The sequence below is a fragment of the Poromitra crassiceps genome, assembly GCF_964638095.1.
Source record: "Poromitra crassiceps genome assembly, contig: HAP1_SCAFFOLD_69, whole genome shotgun sequence".
NCBI lineage: Eukaryota > Metazoa > Chordata > Actinopteri > Beryciformes > Melamphaidae > Poromitra > Poromitra crassiceps.
In genome coordinates this window covers 480001-500000 of record NW_028152254.1, presented here as the reverse complement: position 1 = coordinate 500000, position 20000 = coordinate 480001, and the positions used below count along the sequence as shown (strand labels likewise).

The following is a 20000-nucleotide window of genomic DNA, read 5'->3' as shown; positions in this document are numbered from 1 at the left end:
ACAGGAACAGATTGCAGAGGTGAGACAGAGCTAGCTGAACTGTGCTCACTTTCTCTCTCTTGCAGTGAATGGGAAGATTCTGGTCGATGTGGTCTCAGTACGAGTTATGCCATCACAGTGTGGGACTCTAAGTGAGGAGACAAGAACTTTGCACGGTGAGTACAATACTACTGCTAACCAGGGCTGGTGACTGCGCCCGTTTTACTCGCATATGCGACTAAAAATAGAACAGTGCGAATTGTAAAATGCCTTTTGGGGCACGTGTGCGAGTACAGAATTCCACCTTCAATATATATATTTATTTTTTCAGAGCGTTAAAAATCAGATCGGCATTAAAGTTGAGAGCCTGTGTCCCAGTTCACTTGAAGGTAACACAGCGTTGCCTTGAACCAATGGTGACTGGTGAAAAAAAGCACGTGATCTCAGCGGAAACGAAACTAGAGAGAGACAGAGAGAGGGAGTCCACATAGCCGATTCGTGACGTGCGCGCACCCCAAGCAGCCAAAAGGAAACACGCCAGCATGTCCTCCTCATTGTGGAAATTTGACAGTTTGTCACACTCATGCAAGTTGAAAATAAGCGACGGAGGGGCAGGGTACGTTGCCGAGTCCCGCTCGGCTGGAGTCCACTCCAGTCTGAGCGGCTCGTTTCACCTCACCGGCCCCTCTCTCTCCCCGGCCACAGCGCAACACAGCCGGCTTGGCGAAGTGAAGGTACTACCAGCTGCTGTCCACATCACCGCTGCCTGCTGCAGATCAGCTGCTGCTGCTCTAGAAACGGGTAAAACAGGCGAATATCGAATATAAAACCAATTTCACCCCGGTGGATAGAGGAGAGGACTATTTGTTTCGTATTGCGAATAGAACGACAAACATAATAATAAAACGCATCGGACCAGTGTGCAAGGTTTTGTGTGCGCGATGATTTTTTTTTCAGATGGCGGATTTAAAAAAACGGACTCTGTGTGTAAACTTCTGATATTCAAACTGAGTCAACTCAAACTCATTTCCTCATCTACTCAAGAACAGCCAAATCCACAAATGTAGAGTGGGCATGGCTTCGAAGGTCTGGGCTCCAGACCCAAGAGTACCTGGCTGCAGACACGTGGGCGGACCTCACCCTCCTCTCCAGACCTATAGGCTATAAACTCCTTGTCCATGGATAACATTTTGATGTTTATTTATTTTATTTTTTACTAGTTTTTTCAACTTATGCCTACCCCACACTACAGGATAATTTGCAAGATTATGGCCAAGATTCCCCCCTCCCGATTTTCTCGGGGGTGCTCCCGATTTGAAGCGCGTCGGGCAGATAATCTTCCCAAAAGATCCTGTAGTGTGTGGGGTTCAAAGATTCACAATCGGGAAGACTGCCTCTTCCCGATTGTGAATCGGGCATATCTAACATGTTAGATATTTACAACCCGACAGGCGATTGCATCTTGAGCAGAGAGCCAGTAGTAGCTGCGTTTCCATTACAGTTTTTCGCAAAATAATCTGGTCCGCGTCCGCACGCAGCCCCGCACAGAAACAAAGAACGAGGAAATTGTCATCGAGGTGAAATACCCTGCGTCTTTGAACGGGACGGAAAACTAATGCTTTCCTGCAAAGCATGTAGCCTACAACAAGCGCTTAGGTCTCATATGCTTCCCGCATCGGCGAGTGTCCACACGGAAAAGTGAGTCAAATCAGCAGACGCCCCCTCCACAAGGCACCTGTGCAGACGGTTTTCGCCTGGCCGTGCACAGTAGGCCTACACCCCGAATGAAAGCGGGTGTCCGCGCAAATATTAGTTAAACAAATCCTTTCAGTGCAAATGCATTATAAAAACAAAAAATAAGATTTGTTTAGAAAACGAAATGACACAAATGTATTATTATTATTATTATTATCATTATTACTACTACTACACCCTGGTGCGCACACTGAATAGGCATTTTAAAAGTTAACGTCGAGCCCTGCTTCCAAGGTGAATCTTCGGCATAATCTTCTAGTGTGTGGGGTTGCGTTTGAACAGACGCGATTGTGTGTGTGTCCCAAGATTGAAATGTTAAAAAATCGGCTCTCTCTGTCCTGTAGTGTGTGGGCTCTCAAGATTTTTATAATCTTCAAGGATTTGAAAATCCTGTAGTGTGGGGTAGGCATTAGGGGCACACGTGCTCCTTCTGAAAATGCTAAGTGACCAGCCCTGCTGCTAACTACTAAGACTCAGTGATGGAAATGGCCAGGTTTTACTCATCTTATGCAGGATGGGGGTCCCTGGACATGGCAGCTTGATGCTTGACTGTTTTTTTGTTTTTGTGTTTTTACTGATGTTAACAGTTGTCATAGATCTTTATAGGCAGAGGGGATGGGGGACTTGGAGGAAAATCACTCGAAGGTTGCATGCAGCTTGTGTATGGGTGTGGCTACAGCCTGTCACAGTGACCTGCTCTGCGCTCAGGGCCCACATGGCACGTGTTAAAGGGCACGTGCAATTTTTGCAGACCGTTTAACTGATAGTATTAATCGGTTAATGTTTAAACGGTCGATTATCGGTTAAACGGTTATCGGTCTGAGTCAGTTCCTCTGTGTTTCCCCCTCCCTCCTCCAGGTGCTGGCCGGCAGTCAGAGAACTTGAAGGCACGGAGCAGAGACCACGGATAATCAGAGACCAATTCCACCTGCTTGGTGAGAGTGTTAGAGCTGGCAATAGAGCTGTGTCTGACTATCTTTGTCATCGTTGCAACCAAAATCTAGCCCAGAAATGTATCACTGCAAACAGTGTAGCCATGAGAGTAATACTATACTTGGTTTCACCCAGCATATGAAACTACACAGTAATGCACCAAACTGCCTGTTCACCTGTGGTGTACCTGACTGCTCCCGTGCATTCGGAAAGTTTGCTGCCTTCAAGTCTCATTTATACAGAGATCATAAGGGTTATCAAAAGTCTCGCATGACTGACAGATTTGAACAGACTGACACAACATTTATATGTCAGATTGAATTTTGTCAGATTAAATGTACAAATTTGAAGGAGTTCATTAATCATTTGAAAGGCCATATACAAGAAGGCAGGGAAATAAAATGTCCTTTTAGAGGTTGTGAGAAAACATTTCGTGTAAAATCCACATTTGCATCTCATATATCAAGAATGCACAAAAACAGTACAGCTGAACATATAAATGAAGCAGTATTCCAAAACTCATCCCAACCTGTGAGTCAGCCGTCCACCTCTCAAATTGATAATGATGAGGAGCCAGAATCAGATGAGCTTTTTGCTAGTGTGGATGAAGAACTATTTTTGAAGAATTTGTCATTGTTCTATTTGAAGCTTCAGGCCAAACTGCTTTTACCTGCGTCTGTAATTCAGACTATCATTGAAGAGGTCCAAGAAATTCATAATCTTGCCCAGTCACATGTCTTTTCTAAACTCAAAGACAAATTGTCAGTACTTGGGGTGCCTAACGACACTATTACAAATGTAATTGAGGAGCTCAAAAAGGAAGACGTACTTAAAGCAGGCAATGCGGTTTTACGTACTGATCAGTGTCGCAAGACAGTCTTTAAAAACAGCTTCAACTATGTTGAACCGGTGCCTGTGTATCTAGGTACTAATGCCTCGGGGAAAGACTGCTTTGCGCAGTATGTACCAATAAAGAAAACTCTTTCGGCACTTTTTGAATCTGAGGCTTTCAAAATGCAGTACGATAAAGCACATTCTCGTCCCTCTACCCAAGATGTGTTTGAGGATATATGGGATGGACACAATACTGCGGATAATGTCTTACTTAAAAATGACACATCATCCTTAGCCTTAATTCTTTACCAGGATTCATTTGAGGTGGCCAACCCTTTGGGTAGTGGCCGAAAGAAACACAAGGTCCTGGCAGTCTACCTAACGTTAGGCGACATTTTGCCTTACAACAGATCAAATATCGATCACATGCAGCTTGTTCTTCTCTGCAAAGAACAAGACTTTAAGTATTTTGGGCAGGAAATGGTTCTCAATCCATTGATAAAAGACCTGAAGGAGCTAGAGGATATTGGTATTGTTTTGAGGGATGGGACAGTTATTAGAGGTGCTGTATGTGCAATATCTGGGGATAATCTTGGGTCTCACAACATTGGTGGCTTTCTCGAAAATTTCAGCAGGAGTAAATTCTTTTGTAGATATTGTGACATACAGAGAGAAACATTTCATTCTAGTCCATTATCAGTTGGTTCAAAAAGAACAAAGCAGTCCTATCAGCAACATGTACAAGACTTAACAACAAGTAACACAGACTCAGTGTGTGGTGTAAAATTTGACTCCCTATTCAACCAGTTGCGTTATTTTCATGTATGCCAGCCTGGTCTTCCACCGTGTCTTGGACATGACCTTTTTGAAGGCATTGTTTCTTGTGACTTAGCATTATGCATTAACCACTTGGTAAACCAGGGGAAACATTTCACTTATGTAGAGTTGAATAGATGCATAAGCCAGTTTAGCTATCTTGGTAATGAAGCACATGACAAGCCTCCTGAGTTCAGCCCAGGTAGTGAAAAGTTAAGTGGTCATGCAGTCCAAAATTGGTGCTTGCTGAGAGTATTTCCTCTGTTGGTTGGAGACAGGATAAAGAATCCTCTTGAAAGTGATGTATGGAAGTTGATTTTGCTCATGAGAGAAATAGTTGGGTATGTATGTTCACCAACAATTACTGCCAATCAGGTTGGCTACTTGAATGTACTGATTGAAGAATATATCGAGTCTAGAGTTGAGTTATTTCCAGACCATCCCCTTAAACCAAAGCATCACTATCTCTGCCACTATCCCGAGCTTATACTTAAGTTTGGCCCTCTCATCCGACTTTGGACATTAAGATTTGAGAGTAAGCACACATTCTTCAAACAGTGTGCAAGAAAATTGCACAACTTTAAGAACCTGTGTGCTACTCTAGCAGAGAGACACCAGCTCCTTCAAGCATACTTAAGTGCTGGGAGTCTTTTTCCACCTGTCATTCAGGTTGAGAGAGGAACTGAATTCTATGTCAGTGATTACAATGAGAGAATCAAGGCAGCAACTGCAGCATTTGACTTCACATATAACACAACTGTAGCCACTAATGAGGTCACTTTCAAAGGCACAAAGTACAAAAAGGGCATGTATGTTGTCCTAGGACAAGATGATGAAGGTCTGCACATGGGTGGGATTAAATTAATTCTGGTAAATCAGAATGATTCTGTCTACTTCGTTGTGGGGAGGCAGCAGGCTGTGGAGCTTTTTGATTTGGGTGTCCACTGTCTGGAGGTAGTTGAAGAGCTACAATACATGTGTGTAAAGCAAGAGGACCTCCTTGATTACCACCCATTAGTTCAGTACAAGCTTAATGGCAGATCAGTGATGATCTTACATCACTCTTTCCCTGATTTGTAGAGACATGTCAACATTGGAGGAGGAGATGCGCTATGCTGTTTTAGCAGTATTGCCTGGCCTACCAGAGAATCAACTCGTGCCCCTCCTGAAGAAACTGAGCAGCCTAGGAGTTGAATCTGCAGCTGACTTGCAATACGTTAAAGAAGCCGATCTGCCCGAAAATCTCCTCTCATCTATACAGTGCCGCAAGCTCATCACTGCATGGCAAGATAACGGTATGTATGTCACAGGGCATAAATGTACAGGGTCTGTACAAAATAACCAAAACTACAAACAATATTATAAAATGTTATTTAGGCGACTTGAAAGTTATCGCTATCCGAGTTTGTGGATATAGAGAGCCGCAGAAATGAGTCCGGTAGTATACTTCTGGGTTCTTCAGTGGAAAAGTCTATGGGATTGAACATGGGGGTTTCGCTTAAATGTATAACATAAGGTCTGTGGTTAACAAAAGTTTATGGGAATGTGAATCTGGGTTCTGCATGATACTCTTCACGAACGTGAATAATTTTTATGATTTTTGCAATGTAAATGCGTGTTTTTTACGTGATTTTTATAAAGCACTTCAAAGGGCATAAAACTTAAAAGTTATTCACGTTTGTGAAGATTATCATGCTGAACCCAAATTCGCATTTCCATAAACCTTTGTTTACCACAGACCTTATTTTATGCATTTAAGTGAAATCCCCATTCTAAAACCACAGACTTTTCCAAGAACCAAATGTCGGCGATTTCTGGCGGCAAATTAATCTTTCTCTATCCCCCCCCACCCCCAGACCAATCAAGATTCATAACTTTGACTCCTGTAGAACCTACCCAGGATGCTTCTGATACTACTGGAGAGGATTCTTCAGTCCCCCCGTCCTCCCCATCCTCAACAGCAAGCACTCCAAGCGCCAGATCCAGGATATGTGTGGATTCAAGTACCTGGACAGACAACTTCAGAGTTCCTTGGCATAGAATGCCGTCTGCTATCAGAACAGCGACTGAGGAGAGAAAGCGTCCCCGTTCTAAAGAACGCAGGGAAATGGTCAGAATCGTGGTGGATGAAATGAGACTGACTGAGTTAAATCCATCAAAATCTCACTGCACCTTGATCGCCAAGATGATTGTCGATAATAATAATAATAATGATTGGATTTATATAGCGCCTTTCCAAGGCTCAAAGCGCTTACACAGAATCATTATTCGTTCACACCATTCGTACCGGTGGTTCAGTATCCTAAAAGCTTCGCCGATGTCCTGAAAGATGGCACTAAAATTGGCAGTGGCTATGGATCCCTTTTGAAGCAAATAAAAACACGAGTAGAGCATGCTAATCGTGGTAACATACTCTCAAGACGTAGGAGTCAGAAACGTGTCTCAGATTCATCAGTGCCAGACATTCCACGAGGACCAGCTGACCAATATGGCTGCGTGAGATGGCAGCCTGACTGCCCACCAGAGGAATCTGAGGAAAGTCTCAAAGAAAAGCAACAAGAAATGAAGAACCTTTACAGCACTGAGGGGCCGACTGGGGCAGAGAGAGGACATCTGAGTCAGTTGATGAAAGCAACATACTATCTACAGCGGAAATCCATCAACGCCTGCCCACCTCCATCTATTGCTCAGATGAAGGATGACTGGCCATATCTTTTCACACCCAAAGAAATGTACAGCCACTTCAAATTACTAACCGACATCAGCATCCTGGAGAAAATGGAGGAGGCCACAGCAGAAATGGGGAAGCTGATCATTCGGTTCTTCCGCCAAAAGGCAACAGGGAGCGGCAGAGATGAGATACAGCGTATCCTGATGAAGTTTGATGACAGTGGAGCAACCTCTCCTGGACAATGTGCAATCCTCCTGCTTATGGCACACTTCAAAGAGAAACCTGAGGCACTCATTCTGCAGGCTGATGTAAGTGTGCATTTAAAAGACGACTTTGCCGATATTCAACCAGCTTTGTATCATTACAAAATCTGATTTTTTAATTATACAAAGGTGGTATATGCAAATGAACAATGTTTTAACTTCTCTCCATCTTGCCTGGACCACTGTTTCATTCTTTGTTCAGTATTCATCAGTGACAATACCGATTATTGTTTTTGTCCATGTACTACTAAAGTACTTGACATTTCAGCTGACCATTATCTAAATCACCATGAGCTTGTTGTTACACTAATGGATGCATCTTCCCTACCTTCCAAGCAGCCACTGGTTTCACTTATTTCAGTACAGTTTAAAATGAACTTGCAGAGACCTGAAACTTGCTTGGGATAGGTAAGCCATCACAGTGAACTTTCAGTGATAACATTACTAATGCTTTAGATAATGCTTCCTTGTTGGTGTATTCAAGTGTGCTCTGAAATCCAGGATGTCAGTCTACTATCAAAAAGCATTGCAAACACAAGCTATGTTGTTAGAAAATGACTATCCTAAAAGTATTACACATATATTTTTTCCTTGCATTAAAAAGGTTGCTGGAAGAGCTTGCTCTCACTGTGACAAAAATGCAAATTTCACAAAAATAATTGCTAAAATGTTACTGTTACAATTAAATGTTCACTGTGATGGATTATCTCAAGCAAGTTTCAAGTCTGCAAGTCGATTTTCATATCTTAAAGGAACACTCTGCCCATTTTCAACCAGCTTTGTATCATTAGAACATCAGTAGTATATCAGAAAACTGTAAACTGTTTTGAAGTCTGTCATTTAATTTGACAGTTATTGAGTGTTAAAGTGTGGACCAGTGACATCACTGGTCCACACTAACTCAAATTAATAACTCATTAACTAAAATCAACTCTCAATAACTGTCAAACTAGATGAATGACTTCAAAACCGTCATCTAGTTTGACAGTTATTGAGTGGAGTGTTCCTTTAATGAAATGAGGTGAAATCGGTGACTGCCTGAAAAAGTTGGAAAAATGCATTCATCAATCTAAATACCAGTGTGATTTAGAAAATGGTTGGTAGCAATGTCAAGTATGTGTAATTTGTATTAAATGGGCTTTAACATTTAAGAACATTGATATGGTTCTTAAAGGAGAATTTATAAAAAAAAATTCAACCTGGACCCTATTTTCCACACTGTATGTGTAAACTGTAAAACTGATCTTGACACATTTTTACTGTGTAGTTGTTTGAGCACATATCTCGGTGAGTACTCGACCAATTTGAAAAAAAATTGTCACGATGTGTTTATTAGACGCATACAGTGTGTAAAATAGGGTCCAGGTTTGAAAAAAAAACACAAAATTCTCCTTTAAGCTGTTATTCAATTTTGTATGTTTTGTTTGTGCTTTTGCCTTTTAGGTATCTGCAACAGCAGCTGATGTAGAACGAGATGTGTCGCTTGCAGACTCTCCGAGACTGATTGTCTTAGGTAGTGTATAAACAATGTTTTGAAATCTGTCATAAAGCATTTCATAAACTGTGAGGAACTGTGATTGTTATGTCTTAGTTTAACAGTTCAGCCTGTGGATATGGTATGTGGAAATCCAGAAAGTGCTTATTTACATGGAGTTCTTATGTTTATGGATTTTAGGTGAGACGCTCACAGCGACCAAATGGATGCTGAGTGTCGAGAGCCAGGTGGTTGTGCCTCCACATCCCAACTTCGTGGCTGGAATGGCAGCATTATTTTCGGTTTTCTACAACTTCAATCTGATGTACCAGGGGCAGGCGGCTTGCACGCTGGAATTCATCCAAAGGTAACAATTTTCATATTAAGATTTGTAGTGCTTTTTTATTAAATTGATTTACAGCTGGACAGAGATCACATTAAAGGGACAGCTCACCATAAAAATAAAAAATAAATCCTCTCACCTGTCGTGCTGTTTATCCATCTAGATTGTTTTGTGTTAGGTGCCTGGGCTTTGGAGATATCAATATTTGGAGGTGTCTGCCTTTTCTCTGATACAATGGAACTGGATGGCACTTGGCGTGTGGTGCTCAAAGCACCAAAAAAAAGATTTGAAAAACTCAACAGCAACATCTTTCTAGAAATCATGGCCCGGTTAACTCAACATAATCCACATAATCCATTGTTGTGAACAGTTTCATGTAGGAACTATTTTCTTTTGACTGAACTGCACCCACTAGCTGCTAGTTAGTTCCTACATGAAGCTGCTCACAACAAGGTCTATGGATTATCTTGATTCACCGGGTCGTGATTTCTGGAAGGAGACATTCCTGTTGAGATTTTCGAAAGTATTTTTTTGCCACTTTGAGCACCACAACCATCAAGTTCTATTGTATTGGAGAGAAGGCAGACATCTCTAGGGCTGGTATCTCCAACTACCAACTAACACAAAACCATCTATGGATGAGTAACATCAGTCTTTTAGGGTGAGCTGCCCAGCAACACACCCACCAAATGTGAAGTACATCAGACGGTTCTCGAGATATGCAAATGACACGGACAGATGGACTCACCCACCCACCTACCCAAACATTTTCCTAATCTGTTTGTTCATGTGATTGTGTGATTTCAGATGTTACCTTGGGATCAACCCAACCACCGGCACCAAGACGGCCACCACGAAGGTTGTGGGCAAAAGAACTGGAAAGGTCACAGAGAAGAGGAACAACACCAACAACCCTCAAGTGTCTACACTCCTCCGACGGATGATGGACTTTGAATCAGTTGCGTAAGTCTTGCATATGCAACATGCTCAGGAACCATAGTCAGGTTTCTCTCTGCCTTATGGACATTCTGTTTTTACACCTGCGTTGTGTGAATGTGAGATATGGAAATGTTTGTTAATCTCACTATCTTTCTTTGTTATGGCCTTTTAAGATTTTGGATTGCTGAGATTTTTTTCTACATTGATACTTGTTCATGAATAGATGCCTATTTCTCAGGCTTTATTAATGTTAAAGTGTAAGTCAGGGGTTTTCAAAATGAGGCTGGCCTCCCCAGGGGGGCTCCCGTTTCAGGGGAGGCTCAGTGAATGGAAGTGAAAAAATATTCCATTAGTTTATACATTATCAATATCGGGCTATCTTGACTAAATTATTGAGTTTTTACTCTAGGGTTCATCCCAGGGCAGAGGGGAGGCCCGCAATGTCAGACTTTGAAAACCCTTGGTGTAGCTGGTCATATTGCTCAACACGTTCTCACTCAGAGCACGTAGCATATTGACGCTTTGTCCCGTCCCTTGTGCGTCGCTTGTTACTAACATGGTACCCTTGAGCGACCCATGAAACGACTTGGGCTTTCCGACTAAACTCAATGTAAACCCATGGAAGTCATCTTTGACGCTTATGGCAACTGCTCCCCCATTAGCCTAACTGCTCCCCCATTAGTCAACTGCTCCCCCATTAGGGTCTGGGGGGAGGTTAGGTTTAGGCGCGGGGGGTGGGAGAGGTTAGGTTTAGGGTTAGGGTCTGGGGGAGGTTGGGTTTAGGCGTGGGGGGTGGGAGAGGTTAGGTTTAGGGTTAGGGTCTGGGAGAGGTTAGCTCCTCTCCCCAGACCCTAATGGGGGAGCAGTTGACTAATGGGGGAGCAGTTGCCATAAGCGTCAAAGATGACTTCCATGGGTTTACATTGAGTTTAGTCGGAAAGCCCAAGTCATTTCATGGGTCGGTCAAGGGTATCATGTTAGTAACAAGCGACGCACAAGGGACGGGACAAAGCGTCAATATGCTACGCGCTCGGAGTGAGAATGGGTTGTATTGCTTCGAAGCTTCAGTGACAAGTATTCCAATATATTTGATGCTTTGACGGGGCACGTAACAGGTGAGGTTTTAGCTTAATAATGTAAGAAAAACTGCTACAAAGTAAACAATAATCACATCACAAATGTCAAATGTCCTTTTCTGAGAGAATATGTAAAAATAATTTTGGCTGATGCATGATAAATAATGTTGGATTACTATATAGAAATAAATGTAAGGAAAGCAAACAAAGCATTTGATTACTGAATTGGACATTGATTACCATGGCATTGAAGCCTCAGGTCAGCCCTAGCAAGCCACCTTTTAAGCTGTTGCTCTATTTTTATCTTAAAGGCCTGTCTTGAATACTTGAATACGTGACCACACCGGCAGTGAAAGTTGACCGATTATTCAAAATGATGTTGGCAAGAAACCATATTGCAGCGTTTTATTTTAAAAGATGTTTGTGCCTTATCACAGGTTTTGTATTTGTACGATGTTATTTTTATTTGCGTTTGATCTTAAAGGCCTGTCTTAAATACTTGAATACCTGACCACACCGGCAGCGAAAGTTGACATATTCAAAATGATGTTGGTTAGAAACCATATTGCTGCTTTCTCTTTTAAAATATGTCTGTGCCTTATCTCAGGTTTTTCATTGCAAATGTGTAATTTTATTTGTGTTTAACGTTGGAAAAGCAGCGAGGTTTTCAGATTAACCAGCATTTTGTTTCAATGTTATGTCGAGACTGTTCAGACATGTGAAATGCTAAGGTTTTCTTCTGGCGACAGGGCTGGTCTCTTATCTCCCTTCCTATTCTCTATCTCTGTGTTTCTCTCTATCTCTGTGTTTGTGTGTATCTCTCATCTGATCCCTCTCTCTCTCCTCGTCTCTCCCTGTCTCGCTCTTTGTGTTCTAAAGCTGTATTCACACCGAGATATTTATTTTTCTCTCTGTCGCTTGATTCAACCCTTTGCAATCGCTCTGTCGCTCTGTTTAAATCGCTCATCAACAGGCACACAAATTGACGGACATGTGGGGGCTATAACGTTACGCAATGTCATGCTGTTTGTCCACTACGAGCCCCTGTCGTTGCTTACAAGCTAAGCCGATCAGCGTGCTCCCCTTGCGAGCTCCATACCGGTAGTACAGACTTCACTTCATGTCAGCTGTCAGCCTGTCAATCAGCTGTCAATGCGGTTTGTTGCCACACAATAAACCAGTGGTTTGTTCCAAGCCAGTGTGATCCTTGACTCGCTCTCACACGGCAGCGAGTGACTGATGCCAGCGGATTTTCGCTCGAGTTGGGATATTTCATCTCGGGCGACGAGCGGATTTTCTCCCTATCGCTCTGTCTCTGCCGCTCGGACGCCCAGCGATTTTTCTCCCGGGCAAATATACGCTCAATCGCTCGTTTGCATTGACTTTGTATGTAAACTCGATGCCAGCGAAATACTTTAATAGGTCGGTGTGAACGCAGCTTAAGTGGGAATGTTACTGTTACTGCTACTGAAAATGTTAATCTCACTGTTAATTTTAATAAATGTTTGACTTGCAGCTCTGACTTTGATTTTTATTTGTGCAGATCTAATGCAATTCAAAAAGCTTTTTTTGATTTACAGCAGTTTATTGGTAAAGATGGTTTGACTGGCTAATATTGTAATTTATACATTTTTGAAAATGTTCACTGTAAAGCGTTTTACAGCTAAATCTTGGATTTTTTAGTTTTTTTACATGTCTTTATTGGTAAATGTTTTACAGCAACATATTGTATTAATGGAAATTTACAGGTCTTTATTGGCAACTCCAGTTGCCAGCTAATTACTGTAATTAAAGTGGATTACAGGAAATTACTGTAAACTGGTTTTACAGTAACATATTGTATGCTGGTAAATTTACAGTTATTTATTGGCAACTCGAGTTGCCAGTTAATTACTGTAATTCACGTAGATTACAAGAAATAACTGTAAACAGGTTTACAAGATTAATATAGTTACTGTAGATAAAACAATACAATCCTGTAATTTATTTACAGTAATTTGCTGTCAATCGATATACAATTATTTGTTGTAATCCAGTTTTACAGTAAATAATAGCTATTTTACAGGATATTATTGGCAACTTTTTTGCCAGTTATTTATTGTAAATTTTACAGGAAGTTTGTTACAGTGTAGTGTCAAAGTTTAAACATTTATCATTTCAAGACGGTTTCACATATCCAAATTCTTTGTAAGTCTTTAGATCAGGGAAGTCCAGAGATGACACAGAAAAAGTTTGGGCTCATTCGGGCAAATGGCCTAGGACGAGTTTGTTTATCAAAAGTTTAAACATTTATAATTTCAAGACGTTTGCACGTATCCAAATTATTTATACAATTTTAGATCAGGGAAGTCCAGAGATGACACACAAAAAGTTTGGGCTTATTCGGGCAAATGGCCTAGGACGAGTTCGTTTTTTTTTTTTTTGAGAAAGTCCAATATGGCGGAAAATCTAGCAGACTTAAATGGGCGTGGTCTATATGGATAGATGCGTATTGATCCAGGGAATCCAGCAGATGTGGAATTTTGATTCTACGCCTCACGGTTCAGCAGTTATGGGCCAATACGTGCAGTCGTCTGTTATAGCGCCACCATCTGGCAATATGGCTATTTTTTTGTCTCTGAGTAGTGGGGCACATTTCCAACCTATGTGCAAAGTCTGGCTACTGTACCCCTTACGGTTTTTGACGTGCATACTGTTTTAGCGGAGAATAATAATAATAAATATAGCCGCAAGCGGCGATGCGGGGTCCAAGCTTCCGGTGACTTGGGGGGTATATGTCAGATAATATAGACACTGAATTGCACATTTAGTCAGAGTTGATATGTGCACAAGTGTACCAAGTTTGTAGTAAGTAATGTGTAGTAAGTAGCAGTGGTGGTGGTAAGCCAAATGGTGGCTGTCAAAGAGGCTTATTAAGCAAGCTGTGGTGATGGGGGCTTTATATAGTACCAGGAGAAGGGCATTTATGATGTCATTTATGATGTAATTTATGATGTCATTTATGATGTCATTTATGATGTCATAACTGACGTCGTCATAGAGAAGGTGACAGTCTTGTGACATCACTGATGATGTCATCTATGATGTCATCTATGATGTCATCTATGATGTCATCTATGATGACATAGTGTCAAAGTTTAAACATTTATCATTTCAAGACGGTTTCACGTATCCAAATTCTTTATACAACTTTAGATCAGGGAAGTCCAGAGATGACACAGAAAAAGTTTGGGCTCATTCGGGCAAATGGCCTAGGACGAGTTCGTTTTTTTTTTTGGAAAATCTAGCAGGCTTAAATGGGTGTGAGTTATGGGTCAATACGCAAAAGGGTCTGTTATAGCGCCACCATCTGGCCAATATGGCTAATTTTTTGTCTCTGAGCAGTGGGGCACATTTCCAACCTATGTGCAAGGTCTGGCTACTGTAGCCCTTACGGTTTTTGACGTGCATGCTGTTTTAGGGCAGAATAATAATAATAATAAACGGAACAGATACAATAGGGATCCACGCACTTCGTGCTTGGACTCCTAATAATAATAATTATGATGTCATAACTGACGTCGTCATAGAGAAGGTGACAGTCTTGTGACATCACTGATGATGTCATCTATGATGTCATCTATGATGTCATCTATGATGTCATCTATGATGACATAGTGTCAAAGTTTAAACATTTATCATTTCAAGACGGTTTCACGTATCCAAATTCTTTATACAACTTTAGATCAGGGAAGTCCAGAGATGACACAGAAAAAGTTTGGGCTCATTCGGGCAAATGGCCTAGGACGAGTTCGTTTTTTTTTTGGGAAAATCTAGCAGGCTTAAATGGGTGTGAGTTATGGGTCAATACGCAAAAGGGTCTGTTATAGCGCCACCATCTGGCCAATATGGCTAATTTTTTGTCTCTGAGCAGTGGGGCACATTTCCAACCTATGTGCAAGGTCTGGCTACTGTAGCCCTTACGGTTTTTGACGTGCATGCTGTTTTAGGGCAGAATAATAATAAACGGAACAGATACAATAGGGATCCACGCACTTCGTGCTTGGACCCCTAAATATAGCCGCAAGCGGCGATGCGGGGTCCAAGCTTCCGGTGACTTGGGGGGTGTATGTCAGATAATATAGACACTGAATTGCACATTTAGTCAGAGTTGGTATGTGCACAAGTGCACAAAGTTTGGTCGAGATTTGGTGACCTGACCGGGTTCAAGCAGTAGTAGCAGTAGTAATAGTAGTGTTAGTGTATATGTGTGTAAGTGTGTATAATGTGTGTGTGTATATATGTGTGTGTATATGTGTGAGTATATGTGTGTGTGTGTGTATTTTATCCGATCTAGGGCAAAGAAGAGCTTACTTAGTGCCTCTCCCGCTTGCAGGTGGAGAACTAGATCAGAATTTCTTGAAGCTTCGATGAAGAACAGGATGGTTTCAACATGGTGGAGGTAATTTGTTATTGACTTGAACATTGCGTTAGAGCATTTTTCTGCTTCCCATGTTTTCAGCTGCTCAATAACATTTTCGTCGGTGAGGGTTTGAAGCAGGCAGTCATTGGCATTAGCGATGCATTCTGGACTTGTGCTTCTGTCAACTGCTGATCTTGCACAGGCTTCCTGGACTTCATTCACAGGCTTTGAGCAGATGGATTTGAGGTTTGGTTTTTCTGTGAAGAATTTGTCTAGGAGAAGTTCATACAGGGCCATGTACGTATGGATGTGTGCACGAAGAGTTCTCTTGTAGTGGGCACACTTCAGAATCTGTCGTGTTGTGGCGGGCCCATACACATCAGCCTCAATCCACGCATCATCTATCCCAGAATTTTCAATGGACGTACCTAGTGCCCTCAGTGCAGCCATCACAGTGTGTAGCTCACCCAGTCTGGGAAGAACTGTTTTTCTCAGATCTTCCCTTGAATCCACCAACTGCACTGCCTTCTCGTATAAGGCCATGTCAAAGGTAATCACTGTTGGGTGTTCTTCACCAATGACCAAACTCTTCAACTGGGATGCTTGTAGAATGACAGTCAGCATTGTAGACCACTCGTGTGCAACTTCTGGCAGTAGTGGTAGCGCACCAACTTGGGTCAAGGTTTGGCCAGATGACACGAGTGACTTGAATCCAGCCCAACCAGGGATTCTGCTCTGTTCTCCAGCATCATTTTCTCTAGACAGGGCAGATGCTATGATCCAGCCTAGGGTGGTCAGTTCATAAGACGCAGCAACCCCTGTGGTGTCAACCTCAAATTTTTGTGCTCTCTTGACCAGTCCAGGTTTTGGTTTGCTGCAAGGCTTGATGGGAACATGATATGGGGTGACCGATAGGTTCTTTGCTTCACTAAGTTCCAGAGTGGGTGCGATGGCTTCCCCTGGAGCATTGGCTTTCTGATACACTGCAGTGATTGTCCCATGTGTGGTGCCTTTCCCATCAGCGGTGTCCTCTGCGAAGTCTGTATTGTCAACCGCAAAGAACACAAAGGTTCCTTTTTTGAGGAAGGGTGGGACGTACAGGCCATCAAACTGTCTTGTGTTTTGCACAACAGCATTGGCTATAGCTGTTTCCAAGAGCAGCGACCGGCCATATGGTACACAATAGTTCTGTGAATGAAGGAGGTCTATCAGTTTCTTGTTCCTGGTGTCGTGATGGACGGTAAGTGCCAACCCCAGAACCTGTGGATTTTCTCTGGCATGTTGTGTCCGGAATGTGGCTGTTGCCTGCTTGGGTTGGTGTTGCACCTGTTTTTTGGTTTTGAAAGCATACATGATGTTCTGGCTTAATGTCAGTGCTGATTGGTCCACTGTCCTCTGCCTCATCTCTGTTTGCAACTCCTGGTCTGGCCCTACCAAAATCCAACGTATAAGGCTGTACAACTCTTGTGGAACGTCTTCTGCCGTGCTCAATACAGTAACAGTGTCTGACTGTTTCTTCTCATTAGTGAAGTTCACAATACTTCTGCGTATTAGCTTAGCTGTCTTGTATAACATCTTCATGTTGTCCATTTCACTCGCAGCGTCTTGTATCATGTGAACCATATCTTCTTCATAGGCTTCAGGGCAATAAAGAACTGATGGCTTTCGTCTGTCTTTCTGCCTCACAGACTTCACACTGGGTAAATGCTCAAGAATCTTATCCTTCAGCCATTGTTTTGTCAGTGTTGGTGTGTGCTTCTCTGCCTCCTTGCTACCCCCAAGCATGGAGATGTATGTTGTTTCCACGATGTCCATCGGGAGATATGCTTTGGTTTGAGTTTGTATGTCAATGAGATTGATCAACTCGATCAAGCATGGCATCTGCATGGGCAGGTCTGCCCTTGTGGATTTGGCTTTGTCACTGGTACATGTATGATCTCTGATGACATGGAACACATGTTCTCTCCAACATGACTTGTGATATCTGATATCTATTGCATGGGCATCACTTGGCGATATTGCATTGCTTAATCTTGTCATCAACACTGGATCTTGGGAAATTTCTACTGCTTGCCTGAGTACCTCCCCCGAGTTCCCAGTTCTGATTGTGTAGAGAGCTTGACCGTTATCCAATTGACAGAAGAAGCACTGGTCTTTTGAAAAAGGTTTTGTCGCAGATCTTGTGAATGGCATTGATGTCCCTGGTTTATCTGCTTCCATTTCTGAGCATGATCTTTTACAGCCACGTTTTTTTACGGCATACTGTCCTGTGGACATTGAATGTTCAAAGCGATCACTGGCTCGCTGCAACTCTGTCTGGTTTGTGGCAGAAGAATAACAGCTTCGATGCCATGTTGTTTCCTTGTTGAGAAGCATTTCTTTGGTACATCCTTGGAGATGTCTTTGAATTGAAACAAATTGTCCATCATTTCTGACAGCTCGATCCGTCACCATATCAAGTACTTTCTGATAGGATTCGATCCTGGGATTCAGAACAACTGCCCCTTTACTAGTGTTAGACTCTTGGCAGAAGATGCATAGTTTCCAGTTGACAGGCTCCTTAGAGTCATTGTCATCAGGTTTTTCATCCATCATGAGTTATGCCCTGAAAGTATAACGATATCCATTAGCGTTGCAAATTGCCCAATAAAAGCATTTTAAGTAAATCTTTGTAGAAATAGCTAGCTACTGTAGCTAAATTCATGAGGGACACATAAAAAAGGAACTCAGATTAACCTACTTCCCATGAGAAAATATATAACAATTACAAACTATCCTATCAGTTGTTTTCATTTTTATAACCTTATTATAGCATTATAAAATTATTCACCTCAGTAGACTCCTTAGAGTTGTTGTCATCAGGACTTTCATCCACAATGAGTTATCTCCTGAGTACAGAACAAACAAATCTCTTATAATTAATTTCACACAAGCTAAATTTCATTACTACTTTTGTACAGTAGGTTAGTCTACACATCAATACAGCCAGTGCAAGTGAATGCCTCCCCATCTTCAAATTAATTATGCTAACTAGCTTCTTTTTTTATGCCAACTAGCTTGCCAGTGATTAGCATAACAATGAACATTAATATTGCAAGGAGCTCAAAATAAGCAGTACATCTGAAATATCTAGTTAGCTAGTTAACTTTATGAGGAACACATAAAAAGGGAACTCACATTTGCTTACTTCCCATAACAGAATATAAAACAATTACAAACTATCCTATCAGTTGTTTTTATTTTCATAACCTTAAGATTATTATATATATATATTATATATAAAATTATTCACCTCAGTATACTGCTGTGTCATTGTGGAAGCAGCAGGAACGTCCACAACAGGTTTCCCGCTCTTTGGCGTTTTCCCGCTCTCTGCCGATGGAACTACGCAAAAGTCTTAAAGGGGCAGTGCAACTATGTGCCCCATTATGTTTTTGTTTTTTTATTCAAAAAGTGAATCAAGTGTTTGGATAAGAAGTCTAATTGCCACCAGTGGTTTTCCTGACCCAGAAAACATAGGATTAGCCTTTTAAATTAAGTTTCTAGGTTGAATAGAAGCCAAGATAGAGCAAATTATGTATTTTATGGCGACCATTTTGAAATGCCAAAATGACAACTATGTGCCCCATTATGTTTTTGTTTTTTTTATCCACCCCCCCCCCCCCCCCCCATGTGCCCCATATGGTGAATGCTGTCCAATATAGACCACTACATAATTTTACTTACCAGCGGTTCACTGCAAGGTGGTTGAATATGGTGTGCCGTGCACCCGAAAGTGATAAAAGGTCCTAAAAGTGAATCAAGGGTTAGGATTCGAAGTCTAATTATGCCACCAGTGGTTTTCTCGACCCAGAAAACATAGGATTAGCTTTTTAAATTAAGTTTCTAGGTTGAATAGAAGCCAAGATAGAGCAAATTATGTATTTTATGGCGACCATTTTGAAACGCCAAAATGGCGGCCATGCAGGTGTCTGTGCAAATGCCAACATTGGTTTTCAGATTCTACAGGTTCTGACGATTCCGAAAATGTATAGTTTTGCAAATCCCCACGAAACTTGAACAAAAAGACATAGTGAACCTGACTCTATAATATGATAGATTCATGTCTGTAAAACTGTATATGTGTTTACAGTTTGTACGTGAGCTCATGTGCAAAACAAATCCACATGTAACCCCTGGTGGTTATATCCCCAGATTCAAAAGCAATAGAATGAAATGTTCCCCAATACTCCCCGATTAAAAGCACTTGAATTAGATATAAAACTAAAAGTAAATATCCCCATTTAAAATGTGTATAGATGTACAGTGGCTGTAGTATTAGGCTGTATCAAACTGTCAATTTGATCATCCTCTAATCTTAACTGGTCCTGTCACTTTAAAAACAATCTGTAACCGGCATGGTTGTTCACAGCGTACATGTTGTTTCAGCACATGTTGAGACAGCCTACCTTGTTTCACTTTCACCTACGTTGTATTCTGTTTCCCATTGGTCCATAAAGGGGGACATCACCTGTC

At 41.7% G+C, this 20000-nt stretch overlaps 1 protein-coding gene across 1 annotated transcript; it reads left to right on the top strand.

Annotated features, from left to right (window-relative positions):
• Nucleotides 1-6735: 6735 nt before the first annotated feature.
• LOC310800780 (uncharacterized protein) lies at nt 6736-10035 on the top strand (the record flags this gene model as incomplete). The annotated part of the gene is made up of 4 exons (XM_083664704.1): nt 6736-7296; nt 8695-8764; nt 8927-9092; nt 9876-10035. The coding sequence occupies exons 1-4, from the start codon at nt 6880-6882 to the stop codon at nt 10033-10035; spliced, it is 813 nt and encodes a 270-aa protein (XP_083520830.1). The 5' UTR covers nt 6736-6879.
• Between the last annotated feature and the right edge of the window lie 9965 nt (nt 10036-20000).